This window comes from Citrus clementina, unplaced genomic scaffold, assembly GCF_000493195.1.
Source record: "Citrus clementina cultivar Clemenules unplaced genomic scaffold, Citrus_clementina_v1.0 scaffold_6, whole genome shotgun sequence".
Lineage (NCBI taxonomy): Eukaryota > Viridiplantae > Streptophyta > Magnoliopsida > Sapindales > Rutaceae > Citrus > Citrus x clementina.
Window position 1 is genome coordinate 20,917,287 of NW_006262139.1, and position 23,116 is coordinate 20,940,402.

The window sequence follows — 23,116 nt, forward strand, 5'->3', positions numbered from 1 at the left end:
TCAGATGCTTATTTCTTCACGCATCTAAAATCGTCCTTTTTTGCGTTTTTCTCTGGGGAATTTGGCTCTGTTTTCGGATTGCCTCGCTCGTAGATCATTCAAAGTGCGGTTTGCCAGAGCCGTAAGAGATAGGTACGACTGTTCATTTCATTTTCATCCGTCCGATTTTACTCTTCAAATCTAACGACCCTTGTTACATGATAATGTAAATTAACCTCGGCCTCTTTTTTAACGGTCAACAACCGTTTCATTATACTCTTTTCCTACAACAGAAGCTAAAATCAGAGAATGTCGAGACCAAGAAGAGTCTGCTGCATAGGCGACGTTCATGGATACATCTCGAAGCTCCAAAATCTTTGGAAAAATCTTGAAACCCATATCGGCCCATCAGACTTCAACTCGGCTATCATCATTTTCTTGGGCGATTACTGCGACCGCGGTCCCAACACGCGCGAAGTTATAGATTTCTTGATTTCACTGCCCACTAAATACCCAAATCAGAAACATGTTTTCCTGTCGGGAAATCACGACCTGGGGTTTGCTGCTTTCGTTGGGGTCTTGCCGGAGCCCGGTGGTGGGTTGGGGTTTAAGGAAGGGTGGAAACAATACGAGCAGAATGAAGAGAGGGAAGGGTGGTTTAAAGGTGATGGGTATGAGAAAATGCATTTGCAAGGGAGAAGATGGGGTGGCAAAATTACTGTTAAGTTTAATGCAGCTAAAGGGACTGAATATAAGGGTTCTATTTATGATGCTGCTCCTACTTTTGAGTCCTATGGAGTTGCTCATGGATCTGCAGGTTTGCTTTAATTTAAAGAGATATTACTTCTATTGTTATTAATGTATAGTCAGTATTGATTGCCAATTGCAACTTTCACCAAGTAAATCCTCAGATTTGGAAGCAAGCTTATTGGTTGTTGTATTGGTAAAATGATATTCTTGGTGAATTAATGGCAATTGAGAACTTGGGTTTGGTTGACTGTAGTTATTTAACAAGATTGAATGGCTGAGGGGTTAGTTTTTGGGTTGTGAAAGGTTCTTGTGCATAATTATTGTGGTTTGAAGCTTTTAATGTTGTGTTCGATTGATATGATTCTTGGTTTATACTGTCCAAATCGTTTGCTCTGTTCGATGACTATGATTCTTGGTCAATTGATGCATAATAGGTTATAATGCTTGACAGGTTTCAGTATGCTTTTGTTGTTATTTAATGGAAAATCTTGTTTTAGCAATATTATTCTGTGTTTTTAGTTCTAATTATTTCTAGTTATGGTTACTAATTTTACCTAGCTGTTTTGATATTAAGAGATGTGCTTTTGCTGCGGTATATTTTTGAGCTGAAAGAGTGGTTTTTGCATACAGATTTGGTCAAGGCAGTTCCTGATCACCACAAGAAGTTCCTGGCTGATATGCTTTGGGTCCATGAAGAGGTGAGGTTATTCTCTTTGCTCTTTCCTTTTGGAATTCTAATGTGTTTTGCACGAGCCTAATAGTTATTTGGTGCATATTTAATAAAGTAAATCATGCGCATAATGTTGTGAATTCTTTAACTTCATTTGCTCTGTGTTTACTAAAACAACAAAATGGTACTGTTTGTTATCTGATGTCAAGTGTTAGAACAATGGTTGAAGAATGTGTATGTCAGTAATCTGCCTTTTCTTTTTTCCAGGATGAGGTCTGTGTAGAGACTAATGATGGAATTAAACACTGTAAATTGATTGCTGTGCATGCTGGTTTAGAGAGAGGGAAAAAAGTTGAGGAACAGTTGGAATTGTTGAAAGCGAAGGATACCCGAGTGCCCAAGGTGGAAGCTCTCAGTGGTCGAAAAAATGTCTGGGATATACCAGAGGTGATTATTTAATGCCTCATATCATTAATCAAGTGCTTTTAAACTGAATTTATGCTGAGCCTCTTAACTATCTATAGCGATGAAACCTTCGGGCACAAAAGATTTAAGTAGGAGATATAACATTTTCCGTGAGATACGGTTGCATCTGTACATCATCATATGAAACTGAAACCTAAATGTGTGTTGCTTTGTACCTTGCAGGAACTAACTGAGAAACCGACCATTGTGGTTAGTGGTCACCATGGTAAACTTCACATTGATGGTCTTAGGCTTATTATTGATGAAAATGGCGGACTAGAGAGTAATCCAGTGGCAGCAATCGTGCTCCCCTCAATGAAGATTGTTCGCGATATTAATAATTTGGTGTAGGAGCTTTGAGTCTCTGATAGAAGGCCATAATGATGCAATTTTTGTTCTCATATACATGGGAATATACAAATTACATTCTACTATTATGTTAACCTACTTTAAATTAAATTGTGAAGCTTTCTTAAACATAAGAATTCAAGAGTCTAATTGCTTTACTCGACAGAAATCACGCATATGCTAAACTGCTAATGCTTTTTTTTTTGGGCAAAGTGATTATGCAATGAGCTCTCTTTAATGTTTCTGTAAGGAAGTTCTATATGAGGCCAACTCGTTATGATGAGCAATTTTCAGACGATGGCTAGTTGCCATATTGTTGTCTTATGGGCTTGCTAGTTGCCAGTTAGCTGCAGGTTGAAGAAATTTGAAACAAGTAGGAGAACTGCCTCTTTAAGAAGAACAAGGAACAGAGGAACTGGCTTTATTCTATAATCCTTAATAATTTCTGTTTTAGGCTGGTAGTGTATAATTTAAAATTTTTTGTTGGATATATAAATTTAAATTTAAAAAAAGGGGGGCATTGGGAAATATCATGAACCTTTCATGTGTATGTCTTATCTTTTTCACGGGTTAAGATCTGGATCTTCATTTTCTAACACAAGTTGTACATTACTTGATTAGTGCTAGATACAGCTATTCGAATGCTTGGGATTGAATCTCTCGTTTGCATTAATTATCTAGTATATTAGTTATGTACCAACGATATACATGCATCAAAATTAATTTCAAAAGGATGAAATAATACTCGGAGCTGATCCAACGGTTTGAAAACTCTGTAACAAAATCGACAGTAGTGTTGGGATAACATATTTTGCAGATTTTGAAACCTCCCACATTTGGATATTTATTGAGATCGCAGCAGGACCATTAGTAGTTTGGCTCCGAACAGTAGCAGGTCGTTGAAACTTGTGCTACACACAGGCAAATGCACCAGGGCACAAACACAAGAACACAAACACCACATAGCCAACTTTTAAAAAATGACTGGAAATAAAATAATAAGCAACAATTGTGTTATTACATTAATTTTTGGAGAAATTATCGATCAATCATATCAAAACTCATACAACTATAGAAATCAAATTTCGATCAGCATTGTCTCCTTGAGATATAGTGGCACGTGACATGTGAATAAATTAGTGGCCAAAATTGTTCTTGGCCAAGGAAGATGCTTTTTCATCGTTGATTGTCGATGATGGCATATTCTAGTAGTATATTAGTATCGCCATTATTGAAGTACTGTTGAGTTTGTGGTGATGGTGTTTGCTAACTTGCTTTCATTCGTTCCCTTTGCGGTCCTCCAGAGACAAGACAACTTAGCTAGCCGCTCGTTAATCATCATCACTAACAACCGTATACACGAAGGACAATGGACGTTACATCAGATGTCGATTGCCAACCTAAGAGAGAAGAAAATAATCAGCTGAAAATGACACTTCAAGCTTGCCTGGTTAAAGAAAAATTTTTCAACCTGAAGATTGTTAATCGATAAAAAAAAAATTGTAGTTAATTAGATATATCGCAAGATTCCCAGTAAAAGTACTTTGCTAAAGAAAATCAACTATTAGTTTAGCTGAGCAAGTGGAGCTTGGAAAAAAAAAGAAAAAGAAAAACATAAACAACTTGCTAAAAGATATTTTCCACTATAGAAATCCATTCACATCACTAGACACTAGCTAAATAAAGAGGTTGCTAAATAAAGAGGTTAAAAAGTCATGTGGTGGAGGGTAATCATGCCACCATCGGGGTAAATAAAGAAGTATATGTTTTAGATATGGTAAGTGCTAAGTTACATTCAATATAACTTATACAATTCATTTCAATCACATAAAATTATAGAATCCATAATTTATGTGGTTGAGATGAATTATATATGTTATATTAAATATAACTTGGGTCCAGCTACTGTGCATACGTGATTTGGAATCACCTATTTTTGTCTTTTTCCTATCTGGCCGTTAGATTGGAAAGAGAAAAATCCAACGGTTCTAAACTAACATATGCTAATAAAGATGTTAACTGGTCACCGGCATAACCAGTTAACATCTAAAAAAAAATTAGGGTTAGAAAGATAGTCGGGCGGGGCCGTGTCGTCAAGGGGTTTCTGGCGGCAATTGTTTAATCAGGCACTTCATATCCACACGTTGGGGTAATAGAGGAGAAGGTAAGAAAGTGAAATAAATCCATCAGTGAGCTGAGAAGAGAACTGCAGAAGAGCCGTCATGAAGGGGATTTTATGAAGATGAAATTGTCGGTGGAGAATCATTTGCTGGTGATTGAATGCGCAAGTGAAGATTGAGGTGCGTTTTTCATAAGAGTTGCAAACTTTACGGTCTTAGTTAGCACGCTTGTGAATAATTTATTTGTGTAATTTTACAGTGGCTATACTGGGGTCCTGAAACTATACAATGGGATGAAATTATATAATTGGATACACACAATATATGGGTATTTGCTTGGGCAATGTTGACGTAAGTTGGGTTTAATTTGACCTTCCTCTACATTTAAATTTATTCTCTCGATTGTTTCTCGACGGAGGCTTTCGGAACAGTTTTTACCGGATGATAAAAGCTTAATAATTAAATAAGTGTCTTTGTATATGAGTGGTTTTATGTCGATTGTGATGGATATTGTCTTCCATACACTTCAAACTGAGTCGTTCTTGCTTATTTCTTGGAGGTTAGACACCGTCAAGTTAATTTAGTTGAATGAATTTCAGTATGCACGTTGAAGTGCGTCACGACAACCATTGAAATTGGCTTAGCTGCGTTACCTGTTTGAACTATCCTGGTTATGTCACTATAGATTGTATAGTGTAGATAATATAGCAATTTTCAGTGAATAGATGGAAATTTAATTGGTAATGGTTATATGAAATGTAATAATTAAGTTTGATGTGAGTGGCCTGAAGCGGTGAAAGAAGACAGTAAAAGTTAAAGCGATATTTTTGATCCATGTGGAGTTGCCTAATGCAGGTATGGATTTGGAGAGAAATCATAAGCGGAAGGCTTGTGATTATGACAGCCATATCGAATCAGTGAGCATTGTGAATGGTGAAGGACATGAAGGGACGTAGAGTAGCTATGGATTTGTGAGCTACTTGTAAGTTTGTGACTAAACCAATACTGCATGGATAAATAAATAATTTTTTCTAAAATACAAGAGTTAAGTTGGTTTTTGGCTAAACGAGATGTTTTCCTTGAAATGTGTAAATGTTCAGTGGGGAAGCTGTACGTCGGATGAAGGCAAATGATAAAAGAGCATGCATTACAAGAGAGGTTAGTAAGATAGAAGTGCTGTTTTAATTGATTTAGCTATAATTTTCATATTGCTACAAACGATAGGTAATATTATTCTATTCAATTCCGGTAGGTTCGAAAAGAACTAGGATTGGAATTTAAGAACTTACCTCCGGCTGAAAAAAGCAAATATGTAAGTCAGCAACACAGAGTTGACAAAGTTGCTCACGATGAGGCAAAATTTTTGACCCAGTGCGCACCTGATAGGTTTGCAGCTGCTGTGGGACAACTGACAGATAAGCAGAGGGAAGTAGTTTGTGAAATGGGATTGGACAACCTCATTAAGCTAAATTGTGGCAGGCTGAAGAGGAAACTATGTTGCTGGCTTGTTGAGAGGACAGACGTGGCTAGGTGTGTGATAGAATTGAATGGTAGTGAGTTACAAATTAATGCCAATAGTTTTCGGTACATAATGGGGGTAACTGATGGGGGATTACCGCTCCTGTTAGAGGGTGATAGGTCACACGTGGCAGCATATCTAGAGAAGTACAATGTAACATCAAGTGGAATTAACATCAAGACATTGGCAGATATCCTGCAAAATTCAAGGGAGGCTAACGAGGAATTTAAAGTTACATTTATGTTATTTACCTTGTGCACGGTAATAACAGCTCCGATGGATCAATTAGTAAGTGGGATAACTTGATCCAAATACTATAGTCAAAAGAATTTATTGTACACGTTTTCGTTTATTTCTCTGTGCACGTATTTTAAATTGGTTTCAACAAACTCATTAAGATGTTATCGTTTTTTTTCTCTATGCAGGCCTGTAGAAATGGTTTCACTTATCATGCCATTATCGTTGACTATATAACTACCTTCTTATATGATTGCTTTCGTCTTTAATGCATGTGCCCTGATTTTGTTTTGGCTTCAGTCCACAGCCTCATCTTGTGCTCTTCAGTTCGGTGGTGACGTTGATTATTTCTTAAGGATATGCCATTTTCAGTTAAATTAAAAAATCCTTCTCTGATTGGTCATTGCAAATGCCTTAAGTCTGGGACTCTTTTTTGTTATCGTGGTGTGTAATCGTACATTTTCTAGGTTACTCTATCGTTGCCAAATGGTTTATGTATTGCCAACAATGTTCTGCCTGGATTTAATGCTTATGCTTATGTTAAACAATATCATTACTCAGTGTTAAACTTTTTATTAGCCTACATCGCACATGAATAACGATGATGCTTCGGTCAATAAACTCATTGCAGCCTTTCTCTCTTGCTGGGATGTGACATTACTCAGCTATACCATTATTTGCTCCATTTCCTTGCGTCAAGCATTTTCTTACTTAAGTTTATGAATTTGAGTAAAAAAATTCGCAGATTATTCTTTGTTAAACTATAGCTATAGAGTTAAAATTTGAGTAAAAAAATTTAAATGGACTTAAAAATTGAGTAAACAAAATTTTAACGGCCAAAAACATCAGGAAAGAGAGCAGAATACCAAACTGAACTTTATTATTTTACTAGTAAATTACTTGACAATGTAGTTCACTATATTTATCGGAACTGAATAACAGTGCGAGTATAGTCCTCTACACAAAATGACCCGCCTTTTGAAGGTGATAAAAAAAAAATTCGAATGAGTTGATGTAACGGTGCCTAGGACAGAAAGATGCACCCTTCTAAGTAGCTTAACATCAGATACATGTTTGCAAATGCATACGCTACTCAATTTTTTGTTTTATCCCACAAGTGAGAAGTGCCAGATTAAAATGAAGAATATCATTCATGAATCTGTAACTTGCTTCCTTGCCTGTTGCTGCTGCTCATGCTTAGATACTTTATATTCTACAATTTTGCGGGATCAGTGTTTGAGCATCACATGATTCTCACTTCCATAAACAGCTGCTTGCACGCTTGCCATTAACTCTGCAATCAAAATACTGCCTACAAATTCCTTCTGTTATTGCTACAGCTTCCAATAACGTGTCAATTATCAACACCATTATACTTGTCCAAAGAGAGCTTTAGGAGCTTCAATCATTCATCTTCACTGTGCTTACGAACTTCCAGACCTTCAACATTATGATGCGCAATGGCTGAATCACGTCAGCACTGCAATTACATTTGCCCTTTACTCTTTATATTTTTTAATAAAAAAACACTTTTCATATTCACCTCAATATATCCTTAGCTACAGCAGGCAAATCCCACACATATTTATGAAACGCTACAACCACAGCAATCGCTCCCCCAACAGCACCAACCAGCTTACTTTAACAATTGATATGGCTCGTAAACCCCAGCACATCACAGATACATATGTTCACAAAAACTTTGTCTGTCATACCCTCTAAATATGTGACATCATAACAACATCAAGCATGGTATAGCATATCTCCTCTTTAGCAATAGAATAGTATTCAATAGTGGTAGTCTGGTCAGACTACTACAAACGAGTTTCACAATTTAGTATAACAAAAATTATCAACATACACATGTTCTCCAAATTGCATTCAAATAATAAATGGACTGAGATTAAATCAGGTACCAATTCCTCTGATATTGAATTAGCCATGAATTAAAAACCTTACTGTTATTGTGCTGCTGAAGAACTTCGTAAAATGGTTCCAACGTTTGGTCAGTCAAAGCTTCGCTGGAGGTTATTTTCCCATCTCAGATTCCTGCAATAAAATTGAATTTAAAACATACAAATATCACTCTCAAGTGCCGGGACTGGCTTGCTAGTACAAAAACTCTGTATAATTGACTCCCCTCTTTGTCTGTCAATTCACTTGAGGAGGTTGATTTACAAACAAGTTTATATAAAAAATTACTAACTAAGCGAACCCCAAAACATAAAACAAAGCTTTGCAAGTTACTTCTTTCTCTAAACTCAATTACTACCATCGACTTAAATTGAAAAATTTGCCTCAGCTTCAATTATCAAAATGACAAGTTCTTGCAGCTCCAAAATTTTTTTCTTCTAAGTCCACTGCAATAAGAAATATATTCTTCAAAAACCTCGGCCCTAAATAAGGATTGCAGTTAACAAGTTATCATCTTACATTTTTTGGCTTCGGCCTTCAAACCATCCTATTCGGACAGCATTTGTAGCTACTTCCATTTGTTTTGTTTCTTCTTGTTTTTTCATTAATTGAAAAGCCTACAAGACTATATATGTGTGTGTGTGTGTGTGTGAATCATCCAAGTACACATATGTTTGTAAACCTCGTGTACAAGGATTTTAAATCGCCTCAAATAAAGTTTGAAATTAGAACATTTTTGACATTACGCGAGCCGCTTACCTCCCTCAAGAGCTTGCCATCACGCTCCATCGGATCCAAGTTAAAGCCGCCAGCGGTCGTTCTGAGATGGTCATTCTTAATCTTCGCGGGGGGAAGGAGCTGAACCGGACTCATCTGCAGCCGCTGTTGCAAATCGTTAAGGCAATTTGGACGATTCGGATTGACCTAATTGGGAAGAAGTTCGTGCAAGAACAGGAACAATAGGGCCATTGATGAAATTAACACTACTTTATATGCTTTCCCTAATTTCTATCCTTCTATTCCCCCATCCCCCCAAAAGAAAATTGCAGTTCTTTTCAACTCACTAAGTTGTGGTTACGGAGCTGGCTATTTTCCTCATGGATCCAGCACGCAGTTCATAAATTATTTTCACAATGAAATTTATTCCAACGGTAACTGGCATGTAACGACAACTTGCATGTAATGGGTTCTTGCATTCAACAATGTGATCATTGTTTCTAACCATTTACTTGTTATTGCCTACCCCGCAATTGCACAATTTTTGGTGACCGACTTTGAACCTATTCGTCAGGTTACTTTGACTTGTCTGTGTGTCTCTTTTTCATCCGTTAGATAATATCCAACGGCATGTTTGGTAAAAACAAAATTGGGTGATTCGGAATCACAGGTGCAAAGTAGCCGGCTCCATATAACTTAGAGACTCCCTCTAAATATAGCCTAAATAACAAAACTTTAAAGAATTTAATTGGATAGGAATATAATATATTATAAATATATTAGAAACACTTACGCAAAAGGGGTCTTTTACTTGAATTCTTATATTCGTTTTTGGAAAGTATTTTAATAATATTTTAATAATATTTTATACATTAAATGCTCTTAAGCATCGCCTGGTTTTGGTAATTTTATCAATATAACCAAGGACCTGTCTATGGTACAGATTCTGTAACAAACATCTCCCGTCATCCCACCATCCGATTTTCTATTGTTTAGTTTCTCACTCCACGTCCAACCACATCCAACGGCTGATGCTGCAGTCTGTACCTTACAGATTCTGTAAGCTAGTCGAGTCCTATAACCAATTGTAGAAAGTAAACTATTCCTGATAGATATTTCGTTGACATGATGAGATGCGATGGCGACTGCCGGTCACTTCACGATAAAGCAGCTAAACATCAACACTACTACAGTAACAGAAAATCCGCAAAAAAAGGAACCTTTTTTCCTCCAAATTGGAAAGTAAACTAGAAATTGAAAACGCCAAAATTAATATTAAAAAAAAAAGGAAAAAAGAAAAATCAATAAACAGCCACCGAAAACACTCCTCAGCCTTTCATTTCTAATCTTCTCTAAAGCATTTAACAACAACAAAGGGCCCACGTTGCTGGACCCCACGGTGACCGATGCACGAAATATCGAAAAGAATTGACGATAGAGAATGACACTCGCGGGACCCACACACCCGTTCCCCCATGCAATTCTCGACGGTACACGTATCGGTATAGTCAGCTCCAGCTACAAACAAACTAATAGCAGTGAAACATTCAAAAATCTAAACTGAACCGATATTTTCTATTTCCACTTCAACGCTTCTTGCGGCGTTTCGAATTCAACAACAAATTCTAGATCTGTCTCACCCTTTCCAATTGCTGGACTCCACGCTTCTTTCTTTTTACTTCAAAAATAAAAATATTATAAAAGAATCGACCTCAGAAAATGGTTTATGCATCTGGTATACGGTTGCCGTGTGTGCCGCATTTGTACAAGTCATCGGCTCCATCGGGCTTCAATGGCGATCGTAGGAGTACGAGTCTCTCCTTCTTGTTGAAGAAGGACTCATTTTCACGTACTTATTCTCATATTTATTTACTACTGATTGAAGCTTTTGCTTTCATTTTTCTTTTCTGGTTGCTTAATGAGTTCATTTTCACTCTGTTTTTTTCCCCCTCTTTGCCTGACAACATGAATCTGGTGATATTGAGTTATGGATGAAACAGTGTTTGCTATGAGTGTAATGAACTGCGAAAGCAGGATATGCACAGTGCGAGTAACGGTTTGGTAATTTGGTTTACCAGCTGAACTTGATTATGCTGTTAAGTGTCATTAGCTAATCGTATTATAACTATCAAATTGCTTTTAGCTGAATAAGTAAATATGATTGCTTAATTTTCTGAACGAAAGCAAGATTAATATGTTTGTAACTTCGTGAAACTTGACGTGATTGGTTCTAAAAATAGCGAGAACAGAGAGCAAAGTTCATTTCGAAGTTAATGTAGAAATTGTATGCTTGATCAAGAATTTGAGCTCTTTTTTCTCAAAATTGTGGCGACAATGTGAAGATACCTTTATCGATTTTGGAATTGATTAGTAGAGTAAGTTTGGAGGAATTTTTGGTTGCTTAATGCTTGAAGTGCAACAGGTTTAGGAAATTGAGTTGTTGTTGGATCAGCGGTAAATTATAATTGGTTGTTGTTATGCAGTTGGTTTGAAGTGTTTCATAGACAACAGTAGAATTGTAATCCATTGGATGATTTTAAGACATCAATGTCATCAGAGATTCCTATCTATTGTTTTCTTAGATTCTAATGTAATATGGTTATTGCATTTGCCTCCTCTTTTGTGGTTAGAAGAGTAATGTGATCGTAAGTGATCACGATTGTCCTTTGTGGGAGGCACAATGCTTTATAATTTCTTTTTTTTTGGTGATATGGGGGCGTTCCTATTTCTGTTTGTAATAGTTGTGTACTTATCTTAGTTGTCTTGTTATATGTGTTAAGCTAATTTGATGCTCGTTTGTAGGGAAGATCTTTGCTGGAAAGTCTTCAAAAGAGTTTGATGCCTCTCCTCTAATAATTACAGCATCCGAGAAAGTCCTTGTTCCTGGCAGCCAGAGTGATGACCCTTCAGCAGTGACAGATCAATTGGAAACTCCAGAGACAGTTTCCGAAGATATTGAGGTTTGTGATATTCCAGTATAAGTGACCCGTTCTCGTTACATGACATCTATTGGTGGATGTCAATAGACATTGTATATTGTAATACCATCTTGCATTCTTGCATGTAAGCTGAGACGTAGCATTGCTTTTTATGCATAGGATATAACACGTTTGAATACTTTTTTTCAATGCTAGATAGTGCATTTGAATGCAAACTTAGAATTCGGTGAAATACAATGAGAACTTTGTATCTATCCAGCATGTGTCATAAGTAGTGACCCATGCTTATCAAAGATCTAAATCCAGATAATTCATCAAACGAAATACTTTTATGATTGCTTATTTCATATTTGAATGACATATATGTATCTGATATTTGTAGTATTCATGATAGGTTGATTTTCTTTAGAAAGCTTGAATTGTGCATATTGTCATTTTGGTACCTTTCTTCTTTCAGGTACGAAATGGCATAGAGAGTCTGCAAATGGAAGACAATGAGAATGTTGAGATTGAAGATCACGGCCCTGTTACTTTACAAGGGAAAGTAAGCTCTGAAAAGAGTGAAGTTAAAAGTGAAGTTGGACCAAGGTCCATTCCTCCACCTGGTGCCGGGCAGAAAATATACGAGATTGATCCAAATCTGTTAGGTCACCGTCAGCATCTTGATTACCGGTAAGAGAATTTTCTATTGTTTACTGATACAAGTCACATGGTTAGCTTCTTAATAGATAATGGATAGGAAGTTGATTGCTTTAGAATGTTGCTAATTGGATTTCTCAGAGCAAATTGTTAGATAATTTGTACATGATTTCCAGTCATCCATAGATAAATTCTTTCGCATGCTCATATAATCAGATACATCACTACATGCTTTGTTATCTCTCCTCCCTACCTCCCTCGTTTGTGACTGAGCATTTTTTTTTTTTTAAAGATACATTAAGCAAAATGTTTGACCAGAAGATTGCATTTTGGTGCAGGATTTTGTAATCTTTTGGTGCCTATTATGATCAAACCTTGTTCTTATTTTATATGATTTATCTATGTATCTGTTTTCTTATCTGTCCTCTATTATTTACTTTATTGATTATATAACTAAGGTAGGTCAAAGACTTGAATTTGTTATTCTGATTGTAGATATGGACGATATAAACAAATGTGTGAAGATATTGACAAGTATGAAGGTGGTTTAGCGGCATTTTCTCGTGGCTATGAGAAGTTTGGCTTCATACGCAGGTATACACTTTCATAACTTTGGTTGATTCTGTACCTTGCACATTTTTTTATGTTGCACGTAGAATATAGGTTCTAGCATATGTAGCCACTATCTAATATTCAAACATGATATGCTGTAATGTGTTTTATTCCTTTTTATTCCTAAGAACGGTTTCTATAAAGAAATTAAGCATAAATGCTCCTTTAGTCCCTCCGAATTATTTTTTTCCCTTAGTAGCTTGCATCCAAACCTTACCTTTATTGTGGTGTCAAGTTATTATTTTCCAACTTTGTAGGGTGCAAAATTTCTATAATTTTTGTCCTTTGTAGTTTTCTTGATTAGACTCAGAATTAGTCTGATGTGTCATTTAACATGTCATACACTTCTTAGTTCAACTCTTACTGAAGCTCAATATAATACAAATCATTCTACTGGTTGACAAACTGACGGATTTTACCTGGTTGTGGCTGGCCTTAAGAAAGTTAGACGTGCATTTTCAATGGGAAGCTTCTCACGATTAATTTATGTTGGGATATTAGACGTGTTCTGTTAATCGTGTATTTTATCCTTATAGCAGTTTAGGAAATATCGAGTAGGTCCGGGCCATCTGGCAGCAGATTGGTCAACAGAGCAGGTTAATAGACAAATGGTGTCAGCCTGTAGATTATCCCGCGCTTTCTTTTTTCTTTTTTTTTTTGGGGTTTGACGGCAGAACTTCTTTTATTCATGGATCATAACTGTCTTGTATTTTGTTCCCTTAGATTATTTTCTTCGTGTTTATATTATAGGTTTTGCATGTCCTTTTTAAATGGTCTCCCTCTGCTTCCAATAAAGTTTAATTTCCTTAAAATAATTAAACGATAAGTTCATGCGCAGTTTCTGAAAATAATCTTCTGGTTTTTCAGTGACACAGGCATAACTTATAGAGAGTGGGCGCCAGGAGCTAAGGTTTGTTTTGATTTTATGTTTTTAAGGTCTTAATTGTTTGGCGTAATTAACTCTCAACAAGGGTGGTATTCTTTAGACTGCATCTCTCCATGCAGTTATAGGTTTACATTGGATTCTGACCATCTAGATCTCAGTACATTTATTTTGAGAACATTTTTTTTTTTCACCATGACATTGTCCTCTAATTAATGTAGATTACTTTGATATATTGATACCTGAGAACGGGAGAACGAGGTCAAGGCTCTTTAACTTTGTTTTTTTGTAGAAATGTTGGATTATAAATATGATGATTTCAGTATTCTGACCACAAAATGAGATGACATGCTGCAAATATGTTTTGTCTTTGTCACGTTGGAATTTAACCAATTTGATACTTTTTCTAGCAAAAGTTAGTGATAAGTTGAGCGTTAATCTGGTCTTGAATAATAAAAATGTCCCTTCCCTTACCTTTATGTTTCCCCTAAAAGTTGGTCATATTGAATGAAACTTTTGGTAGATGTGTAAAACTTCTTTGTTTTCGTTTTCCTTAATATATAGTGATAGCTTACTTTATCTTTCAGTCAGCTTCTCTGATTGGAGACTTCAATAATTGGAATCCTAATGCAGATATTATGACCCGGGTATGTCATCTTTTCTTCTTGTAATTTAAGTTTCACTGTATATTAACAATCCTTGATTGCACTGACCTTGACTTGTGAGTCGTTGTACTAGTAATTAAATTGCAAGAACTAGCATGCTTTTGATATGTGAGGAGATCAAGAGAAGATGAGGTCTATGAGAAAGATCAATGTGTGTGAATGAAAAAAGCTGTTTTACTGAACTATCTGGAAGTTTTTTTTGTCAATTAAAAATGTTTTGTTAAGTGAATCAGCCACACAAATTGTGTGTGCAAAATCTGTCTTTTCAAGGGATGAAATACCAATGGCATGTTATAATTCATAGCTTATTGGTGTTTTATTTTTTGTCTCACCGAAAACTCTTTATATGTAAGATTTGTTAGCAGTTAATCTTTTGGTTTATGTTAAATCAAAGTGTCTCCTTTATGATCCTTTTATGAGATATTATGATTTGTTTATTATACAGGAATTATATAATTTTAGTGATCATTGACCTAATCAGAACAATTTGAATTTAACTTTGCTCAAGCTGTACCTCTGATGCACTTGCTTTTAAAGCTATGCTCATTTTGGTTTCTTTTACTAGTTTATGGGCTTGATTGAGCTTCATGACAACCAAAGCTGAGCTGTTCATTGATATCAGTGAGAAGACAATGAGGTGGCATATGCATTGATGATACTAGAAATATCTAATTGGTTATTTATTAACGCATTGCAGTAGCTTTAGGTTAGGGAAAGGATAAACTATATGAAATGATATTGGAATAGCTAACTGGTTAGTTATTACCTCATCGTGGTAGTTCTAGGTTAGGGAAAGGATAAACTACTTCATTGTAATTTGACCGTAATGGCTATCAGTGGTTATCTGACATTTCATATTTGCATCTTGTATGTAAATTCCTTTTCTTTTCACCATTTTATCATCATTATTTACTGCTTCAAAGCAGCATGAAATTCATCAGTTGTTTCTAACAGAATGAATTTGGGGTATGGGAGATCTTTTTGCCAAACAATGCTGACGGTTCACCGCCAATTCCCCATGGTTCTCGTGTAAAGGTAACATTTCTTGTCAGTTAATTTTAAGTCTAGCTTTGTGATTTTTAGGCATGCTACTCTTCTATTTTTAACTTATTGTTTGTGATGGATTCATTTCACCTTAGTTAGATACTTGTTATGGTTATTATTATGTAGCTTGAACACATCATAGAGTTTTTGTTAGTGAGCGTGACAAACATGTCATATTTTGCTTTAACCCATACATTGGGCTGTTGTCATTGTGTCAACAATCATAAAACTATGATAGTGTGGTTGTGTTGTCTAACTTATCTAGATTTTAAACATGTATTTGTAGATTCACATGGATACTCCCTCTGGTATTAAAGATTCTATTCCTGCTTGGATCAAGTTCTCTGTGCAAGCTCCGGGTGAAATTCCATACAATGGCATATACTATGATCCTCCAGAAGAGGTATAGTTTTGTATTCTTTTCTTTCTCCAAGTCTTTTTAGTTATTTGAAGAAAAAAAATGAGAAAAGTATGATTTCCTACCACATTCCGCTGATATGATTTGGAACTTTGATGAGAAATGATATAGTAACATTAAAATATTGGATAATATTAGGAACGATTGGAGATTAATTTTGAAACTTTTCTCTATAATTTTGAGAATGCAGCTCTACCATAATATTAGGAACGATTTGAGATTAATTTTGAAACTTTTCTCTATAATTTTGAGAATGCAGCTCTACCATGCCTATCATGTGTACATGTTGAAATGTGAGATTGTGAATCTACTAATTTTATTGGGGCAGCTATATGTGATTCTAGATGAAGTAGCAACTATTATTTTATGACCATAATTTAACACTCAATATGATAAAATAAGTTGAGGTCCCAATCTATATTGGACCTTCTCATGATCAGCATGCTCAATCCTTTACAGGAAAAGTATGTATTTCAACATCCTCAGCCGAAGAAGCCAAAGTCGCTTAGAATTTATGAGGCACATGTTGGAATGAGTAGCACGGTATGGATCTTCCCTCACTCTCTCATATGATAACTTCAGTCTCTTGATTTGTATTATTATATGTGTGTATACGCATAAATATGTGCGTACATAGAAGATTCAACAATCGAATTAGGAATTCCACAACCTTCCTTTAACCTCTTTCTTTTTTTTTGTTTTTCGCCTTCTTTCTGTGCTATGTTTATTAATTCTTCTCTTCTCACAAATTATCAACCATGACATGCAGGAGCCCATAATTAACACTTATGCCAACTTCAGAGACGATGTGCTCCCACGCATTAAAAGACTCGGCTACAATGCTGTTCAAATTATGGCTGTCCAAGAGCATTCATACTATGCTAGCTTTGGGTACTTTCCTTGTTTGAACTAGCTCCAGATTACTGTATACTTTGTCATCTACATTTTAAATTATACTTGTGTATGAGTTGACTAAACAGCTCGTATTTGTTGATATACTCTCAAGCTCTCTTTGATTTGATGTAGGTACCATGTCACAAATTTTTTTGCACCCAGCAGCCGTTGTGGAACTCCTGATGATTTGAAGTCTCTGATAGATAAAGCTCATGAGTTAGGTCTGCTTGTTCTCATGGATATTGTCCATAGGTACAAGCTAAATCTAAAGAGAATATTATCATTAGAAATATCTGTTGGCTTATTGTTCACTGCATGCATGTTCTTTGTTGCTTCTGATGCTAGCCAAAATTAATAATAAAAATAACAATCATACTTGCAAATCTTTGTAGGTAATAGTCACTTATCATTGATCCTTGATTGAGCTAGCCATTAGATATATATATATTGTGTAATTTTGCTTGACCTTCAAATGATTCTGCGTATGATTTGGGAAGGCCACTAAATTGTCAGATGAATGATGTAGCTTGTAGTTATTAACATTTGCAACATCTGCCTTGAAATCATTTTGTTGAATGACCAATTTAATTCAACGAGGATGAATGATGTAGTTGAAAGTTTAATGTATATGTCAGACATTCTTAATCATTTCATAGTAGTATAGTCACATTTGTTTTTTAATGTTTTTTTAAGGATATCTAACTGGTAATATCTAATAAATGCAGCCACGCATCTAATAATGTGTTGGATGGGCTGAACATGTTTGATGGAACTGATGGCCATTACTTCCATTCCGGGTCGCGAGGTTATCATTGGATGTGGGACTCTCGCCTTTTTAATTATGGAAGCTGGGAAGTATGTGCTTTTGCCAAACTATAAAAATATATCATGTTGGTGGTTAATCTTTTTCTTCTTTTTCCCCTGAATGTTATTGTCAGTAGTAATTAACTTCTTTCTTTTTAATTTCTGATATAGGTATTAAGGTTTCTTCTCTCAAATGCAAGATGGTGGCTGGAAGAATATAAATTTGATGGATTCAGATTTGATGGTGTGACTTCAATGATGTACACTCACCATGGCTTGCAGGTGTTTTAGAGCTCTTGGAAATGATCCCTTGTTTTCCTGAATTTGGTTTAGCGACTAGCTTAATGTTTGCAAGATGGTAATGAATGTTGTAAACCCTAATACACCAATGGGAGGAATTGCTTGTAGTTATACCGTGTTTCATTACTAACTTAATTGAAGCCTTTCTTGAATGAAGCCATTTTGGCATATAGGTCTTGCTAGAACTTAAGATAGTGAACACAGTTAAGCAACCAATTAAAAGCTTAAGCTGTTAGCAAATGGTATGGCAATAAATTTCAACCAGCCTCGACATGTGGGACATCAATCCACTTCAGTTGCAGGATTGCCTCCACATAAACATCAACGATATTTTTCTAAAAGATTGTTTTAAAGACTGCATTATGTATAATGTGGACTGGGGGAATGAAAGCATTGCATTTTTAGAACTACATCATTTGGTGTTCTACCAATATATTGGTCCTTTTCTTAATTGTTTCTTGAGCTGCAGGTAGCATTTACTGGAAATTACAGTGAGTACTTTGGATTTGCAACTGATGTAGATGCTGTTGTTTACCTGATGCTGGTCAACGATATGATTCATGGGCTATACCCAGAGGCTGTTTCAATTGGTGAAGATGTATGTTGTATAGTCCTCTCAAAAATTGATTCTAGCAATCCACTTTCCTCTGTGGACTTATTAATTTCAGTGGAATAACAAAATAGTATCTTATACAGGATTATGTTAATGAAAGTAGGTGCATGTATGCATTCATAGAGTATGTGTGTTTCCCTGTTCTGTGTGTCTGAGTTTACCCCAAATCATATTTTACATTCCATGTTATACAAATAAAAGGGTTCTTTGACTACCAACTGGTTTTAATTTGAACATAAACCCTCATGTTGTTTTTCATTCATTCTAGATGTATGTTGTATAGTCCTCTCGAAAGCATATTGAGTGTCTATTGATTCTAGCCCTCCACTTTCCTCTGTGGACTTATTGATTTCAGTGGAATAACAAAATAGTATCTTATACAGGGTTATGTCAGTGAAAGTAGGTGCATCCATGCATTTATAGAGGATGTGCGTTTCCCTGTTGTGTGTCTGAGTTTAGCCCAAATCATACCGTACATTACATGTTATACAAATAAAAGGGTTCTTTGACTACCAACTGGTTTTAATTTGAACATAAACCCTCATATTGTTTTCATTCATTCTAGAATGTTTGTGGCATTTATCAGTAACCTTTAGCTCTATAAGATCCTTTTGTGAGTATGTTAGAAGAAAGTGGGAAAAAGACAACAGTTGACATAAACTTGCACCGTGTTCTAGTGCTCACTGAAATGCATCTAATCACGAGGAGATGAAGATTTATTGTGGAATTTTTCAACATTTAATAAATAATTAACATTTGATGTGAAGGTTAATAAATAATAGCTCACGTTTATATTTGTACTCTTTGGGATAAATCACTCCTGCACTTTCCTGACATTGTTCAGTTGATTACAAAATTAATTTTCCTTTGCAGGTTAGCGGAATGCCAACATTCTGCATTCCTGTACAAGATGGTGGTGTGGGATTTGATTACCGTCTGCAAATGGCCATCGCTGATAAATGGATTCAGCTCCTTAAGTATGTTCCCACTGGAAGTCCAAACACACATTACCATTCAATGGACATGAATCCAGAATCTCTTTGTATAATCATATGATATATAAGACACGTCTTGTTTTTCCTCTTTTGTAGGAAAAGGGATGAAGACTGGAAAATGGGTGAAATCGTTCACACAATGACCAACAGGAGGTGGTTGGAAAAGTGTGTTGCTTATGCTGAAAGTCATGACCAAGCTCTTGTTGGTGACAAGACAATTGCATTTTGGTTGATGGACAAGGTTACGTGTGTTCTTACTTATTTACTTATTATATGTGCTGAACAACATTTATCTACTTGAATTAAGGGCTATAGAAAGCTTATTTGTTATCGGGCAAGAACTTTGGATTTCGTCCAGTGTCAGTGTTAATTTTGGTCACATTGAAGGACATACCTGCAGCTTTATACATTCACAGTTACAGGAATGCTGTATGGTTATAGGATTTGGAGTTGCATAATTTTTTCTTTTATTTCATACGATTTCCAAGTTGATGACCAATGCATCTGTAGCATGAGTTATTCATATGTCGCAACAAATTCGTTTTTGTTCTTGCTTTGTGATTTGTTGCCTTTTTTCATGGCTCCTGTGGGGTTAAAGTAAGATAGCTTATGAATCATTGAAGAAAATCTTAAGTTTTATACCTTCTATTTGTTTTATTTTTTATGCCTTTCTGCAGGATATGTATGATTTTATGGCTCTGGACAGACCGTCAACTCCCCTCATAGATCGTGGAATAGCATTACACAAAATGATCAGGCTCATTACCATGGGATTAGGTGGAGAAGCATATTTGAACTTTATGGGCAATGAATTTGGACATCCTGGTAAAGTCAATTGATTATTAAATTTTAAATTTATTTACTTCTTTTTTTTTGCTTTCTTTCATCATTGATGTTTTTTGATAATCAATTTGATGGTTCTCAAAAGATATGATGTTACTCTTTCAACCCCATTCTCTTTGTAGAGTGGATTGATTTTCCAAGGGTTGATCAGCGTCTTCCTAATGGTCAATTCGTTCCTGGGAACAATTTCAGCTATGACAAGTGCCGGCGTAGGTTTGATCTAGTAAGTTTCTCCCTCGGTAACGGAATGCAAGTAACCATTTTGAAGGAAGAACTTACTGATGATTTTACTTGCTTTCATGTTGGCTACAATGTTTTGATTGGATTATAGAACTAAGTCACAACTTAATATTGATGAACAACAAATCTAAACTACACATTGAATTAAACCATAGATTGATTGAACTACTCCAGATGCAGATCAATTAGGACGAAGAATTGAGTTTGTTTTAAAAAATGAAAAAAAGAAGTTCTACTAAAACTTTTTATTTAGTTTAGTTGCTTTCAACTTGTTAGGTCTGGTCAATATAGTACCAAAAGAATCATGAACCTGGTATATATGTGTACATATATCTATGTAAGTGATTAGTGTATATTGTGTTATCAATCCTTCAAATTATTAGTCCCTACTGTTTTAGGTAATACAAAGTTAAATGATTGTCATGTCGAAAATTGCCCATCCTTTATATTTTAGTGAAATATGTTAAGCATTTTAAAGTCCCAAATGAGCAGCTTCTCTGCACATATAAATTCTCTTAATCCGTCCACTGACTTATTGATCCTTTCTGATTTAGTTCATGTGTATTTTAAGTTACACAATTGTCTTGTTGCATAACGTTATCCTCTGTTTTATTCTAGTGGACTTGTTTAATATGTTTGGCATTTGAATCCAGAATGAGCAACTTCTCTATGGTTGAAAATAACTTTCCCTTGCTGGGGTTTTGAAGGTATTTTTATAATTCTTATTGTGCGTCGGTTATATGCACCCAGGGGGATGCTGATTATCTGAGATATCGTGGAATGCAAGAATTTGATCGGGCAATGCAGCATCTTGAAGAGAAGTACGGGGTAAGTCTACTTGAGCTTAAAACTGCTGGTTTATGGTGTTAATGCCTCGGACTGTTTGTTTATAATTATTTATTTACTTAAAATTTTATGCTATTTGTTAGATTTTAAATGTTTATATTTATATCTTCTGAGATGTACGAAGCTAATTATGGGTTATGGTGTATTATGTGGTATTTCCTATCAATCATTGGGCTGGAGTTTAATCTATTATGCTGAGGGAGGTCTTCAGGATTTAGTTTCCCTTGTAAAAGATAAATATGATCAACAGTGTCCTACATTGGGAATTGGCCGAGTGTATTGGTCTATATGCGATTTTGCCTTTTACCGCTGTTAGATCTAGTGTCTTTTTCCTCCTTTCCTTTCCTTGTATTGATAATATGATGAAACATGTTGTGGACTGGAGAATAAAACGCTGGTTTACTGTTTATGCAGTTCATGACTTCTGAGCACCAATATGTGTCACGGAAGGACGAGGGAGACAGGGTAATAGTCTTTGAAAGAGGAAATCTTGTTTTCGTCTTCAACTTTCATTGGAATAGTAGTTATTCCGACTATCGTGTGGGCTGCTTGAAGCCAGGGAAGTATAAGGTATAAACATTGGATGCTTTTTACCACTTTTTATTCTAATGTGTTTTAGCTTTGACCCATTAATACATTTATGCATCTGTCTTCTTTTTCTTACCTAATGTTTACCCAATCTGGTTTAAATATTTAAGTGCAAATATTGAAGCCTAAATCAATTGTCTTGTAACCTGAAAATGGGAGAACCTTGTTAAACAGCGGGCTGTTTCAGATTTTTATCAATTTTTTTTTCATGCTTGCTTCATTACTTGAACCAAAATACATGGTGTGTGTCTGTGCATGCTGTCATTCTGTTTTCTCATTTTATTCCATTTCGTTGTTCCAATTATATTTCGTTTCTCTTCCAGATTGTCTTGGATTCAGATGATCCACTGTTTGGAGGCTACAAAAGGCTCGACCACAATGCCGAGTACTTCAGCTTGGTAAGAAAATCACCTGTTGACAATTCTTCTCCTGCTCTTGCTCCTTATTTCATGGTTAATTATAGGGTTTTAAATGCAATGGTGCTTGTGCAGGAAGGGTGGTATGATGACCGACCTCATTCCTTCTTGGTATATGCGCCAAGCAGAACGGCTGTGGTCTATGCTCTAGCAGATGAAGAAGAGCAACCTCTTAATGTATAAAATTAAATAACCATCAGGTTCTATTTAATATGGGAGTTTCGAGAGATCTCCTTGCTGTGCATCAGCATTCCACTTACCAATCTTGAGAATAAAAGTACAGTGAGAGACTCGTTGAATTACCCTTTCTGGTAATTTTTGCATCACATAAATTGGGGAAGTCAGGATGAACACGAGGAGAGGACAACATGCATGCAACATTGCAATTTCATGCGAAGTATTGGAGACCAATACCGTGTAAAATGTTTCCTGTGCCATGGTGTAAATGTTGTTTCTTTATTGGCTAAAGTTGTGGTTACTGCTTATCAACTAGATAGTTTACTGTTTTTGTCAGACTACTGACTACGTACTGTGAAATTGTATCTGAACCTTCAGTAATAACGCAGTGGTTATTGTAATCATGTGGATTTTCTTAGATATCATTGTTGTTGGACATCAGTCGCTAAAGGAAGTGCTACTGCAGGGTTTTGAAAACTGA

The 23,116-nt window shown here is 35.7% G+C and overlaps 3 protein-coding genes and 1 long non-coding RNA gene across 8 annotated transcripts; 3 read left to right on the forward strand and 1 right to left on the reverse strand.

Moving 5' to 3' along the window:
• The first annotated feature begins 40 nt into the window (after window positions 1–40).
• LOC18038839 lies at window positions 41–2,436 on the forward strand. Its single transcript, XM_006430211.2, has 5 exons — window positions 41–132; window positions 273–796; window positions 1,360–1,427; window positions 1,667–1,846; window positions 2,048–2,436. The coding sequence occupies exons 2-5, from the start codon at window positions 289–291 to the stop codon at window positions 2,213–2,215; spliced, it is 924 nt and encodes a 307-aa protein (XP_006430274.1). The 5' UTR covers window positions 41–132; window positions 273–288; the 3' UTR covers window positions 2,216–2,436.
• A 1,874-nt stretch (window positions 2,437–4,310) lies between these two features.
• LOC112097240 lies at window positions 4,311–6,710 on the forward strand. 5 transcript variants are annotated; one of them, XM_024182144.1, is made up of 6 exons: window positions 4,311–4,512; window positions 4,592–4,683; window positions 5,188–5,314; window positions 5,433–5,490; window positions 5,585–6,139; window positions 6,277–6,710. In XM_024182144.1, the coding sequence occupies exons 4-6, from the start codon at window positions 5,452–5,454 to the stop codon at window positions 6,355–6,357; spliced, it is 675 nt and encodes a 224-aa protein (XP_024037912.1). In that variant the 5' UTR covers window positions 4,311–4,512; window positions 4,592–4,683; window positions 5,188–5,314; window positions 5,433–5,451; the 3' UTR covers window positions 6,358–6,710. The 5 variants fall into 5 exon arrangements, 4 of the variants coding, with proteins under 4 accessions (XP_024037912.1, XP_024037911.1, XP_024037913.1 ...); XR_002904897.1 differs by lacking the exon at window positions 4,592–4,683 and having other exon boundaries at window positions 5,585–5,644; window positions 5,719–6,710; XM_024182143.1 differs by lacking the exon at window positions 4,592–4,683.
• Window positions 6,711–7,020: 310 nt separating this feature from the next.
• On the reverse strand, window positions 7,021–9,189 carry LOC18039329. The gene is made up of 3 exons (XR_002904898.1): window positions 8,762–9,189; window positions 8,048–8,137; window positions 7,021–7,568 (listed from the first exon to the last, which is right to left on the reverse strand). It is a non-coding gene; the product is annotated as an uncharacterized LOC18039329 (long non-coding RNA).
• A 1,049-nt stretch (window positions 9,190–10,238) lies between these two features.
• LOC18038088 (1,4-alpha-glucan-branching enzyme 2-2, chloroplastic/amyloplastic) lies at window positions 10,239–22,713 on the forward strand. Its single transcript, XM_006430213.2, has 22 exons — window positions 10,239–10,568; window positions 11,522–11,679; window positions 12,116–12,330; window positions 12,793–12,891; window positions 13,777–13,819; window positions 14,380–14,439; window positions 15,412–15,492; window positions 15,788–15,904; window positions 16,379–16,462; window positions 16,689–16,810; window positions 16,946–17,065; window positions 17,539–17,668; window positions 17,789–17,899; window positions 18,387–18,515; window positions 19,404–19,507; window positions 19,622–19,766; window positions 20,203–20,350; window positions 20,491–20,591; window positions 21,359–21,436; window positions 21,869–22,024; window positions 22,366–22,440; window positions 22,534–22,713. The coding sequence occupies exons 1-22, from the start codon at window positions 10,439–10,441 to the stop codon at window positions 22,639–22,641; spliced, it is 2,514 nt and encodes an 837-aa protein (XP_006430276.1). The 5' UTR covers window positions 10,239–10,438; the 3' UTR covers window positions 22,642–22,713.
• The last annotated feature ends 403 nt before the right edge of the window (window positions 22,714–23,116 follow it).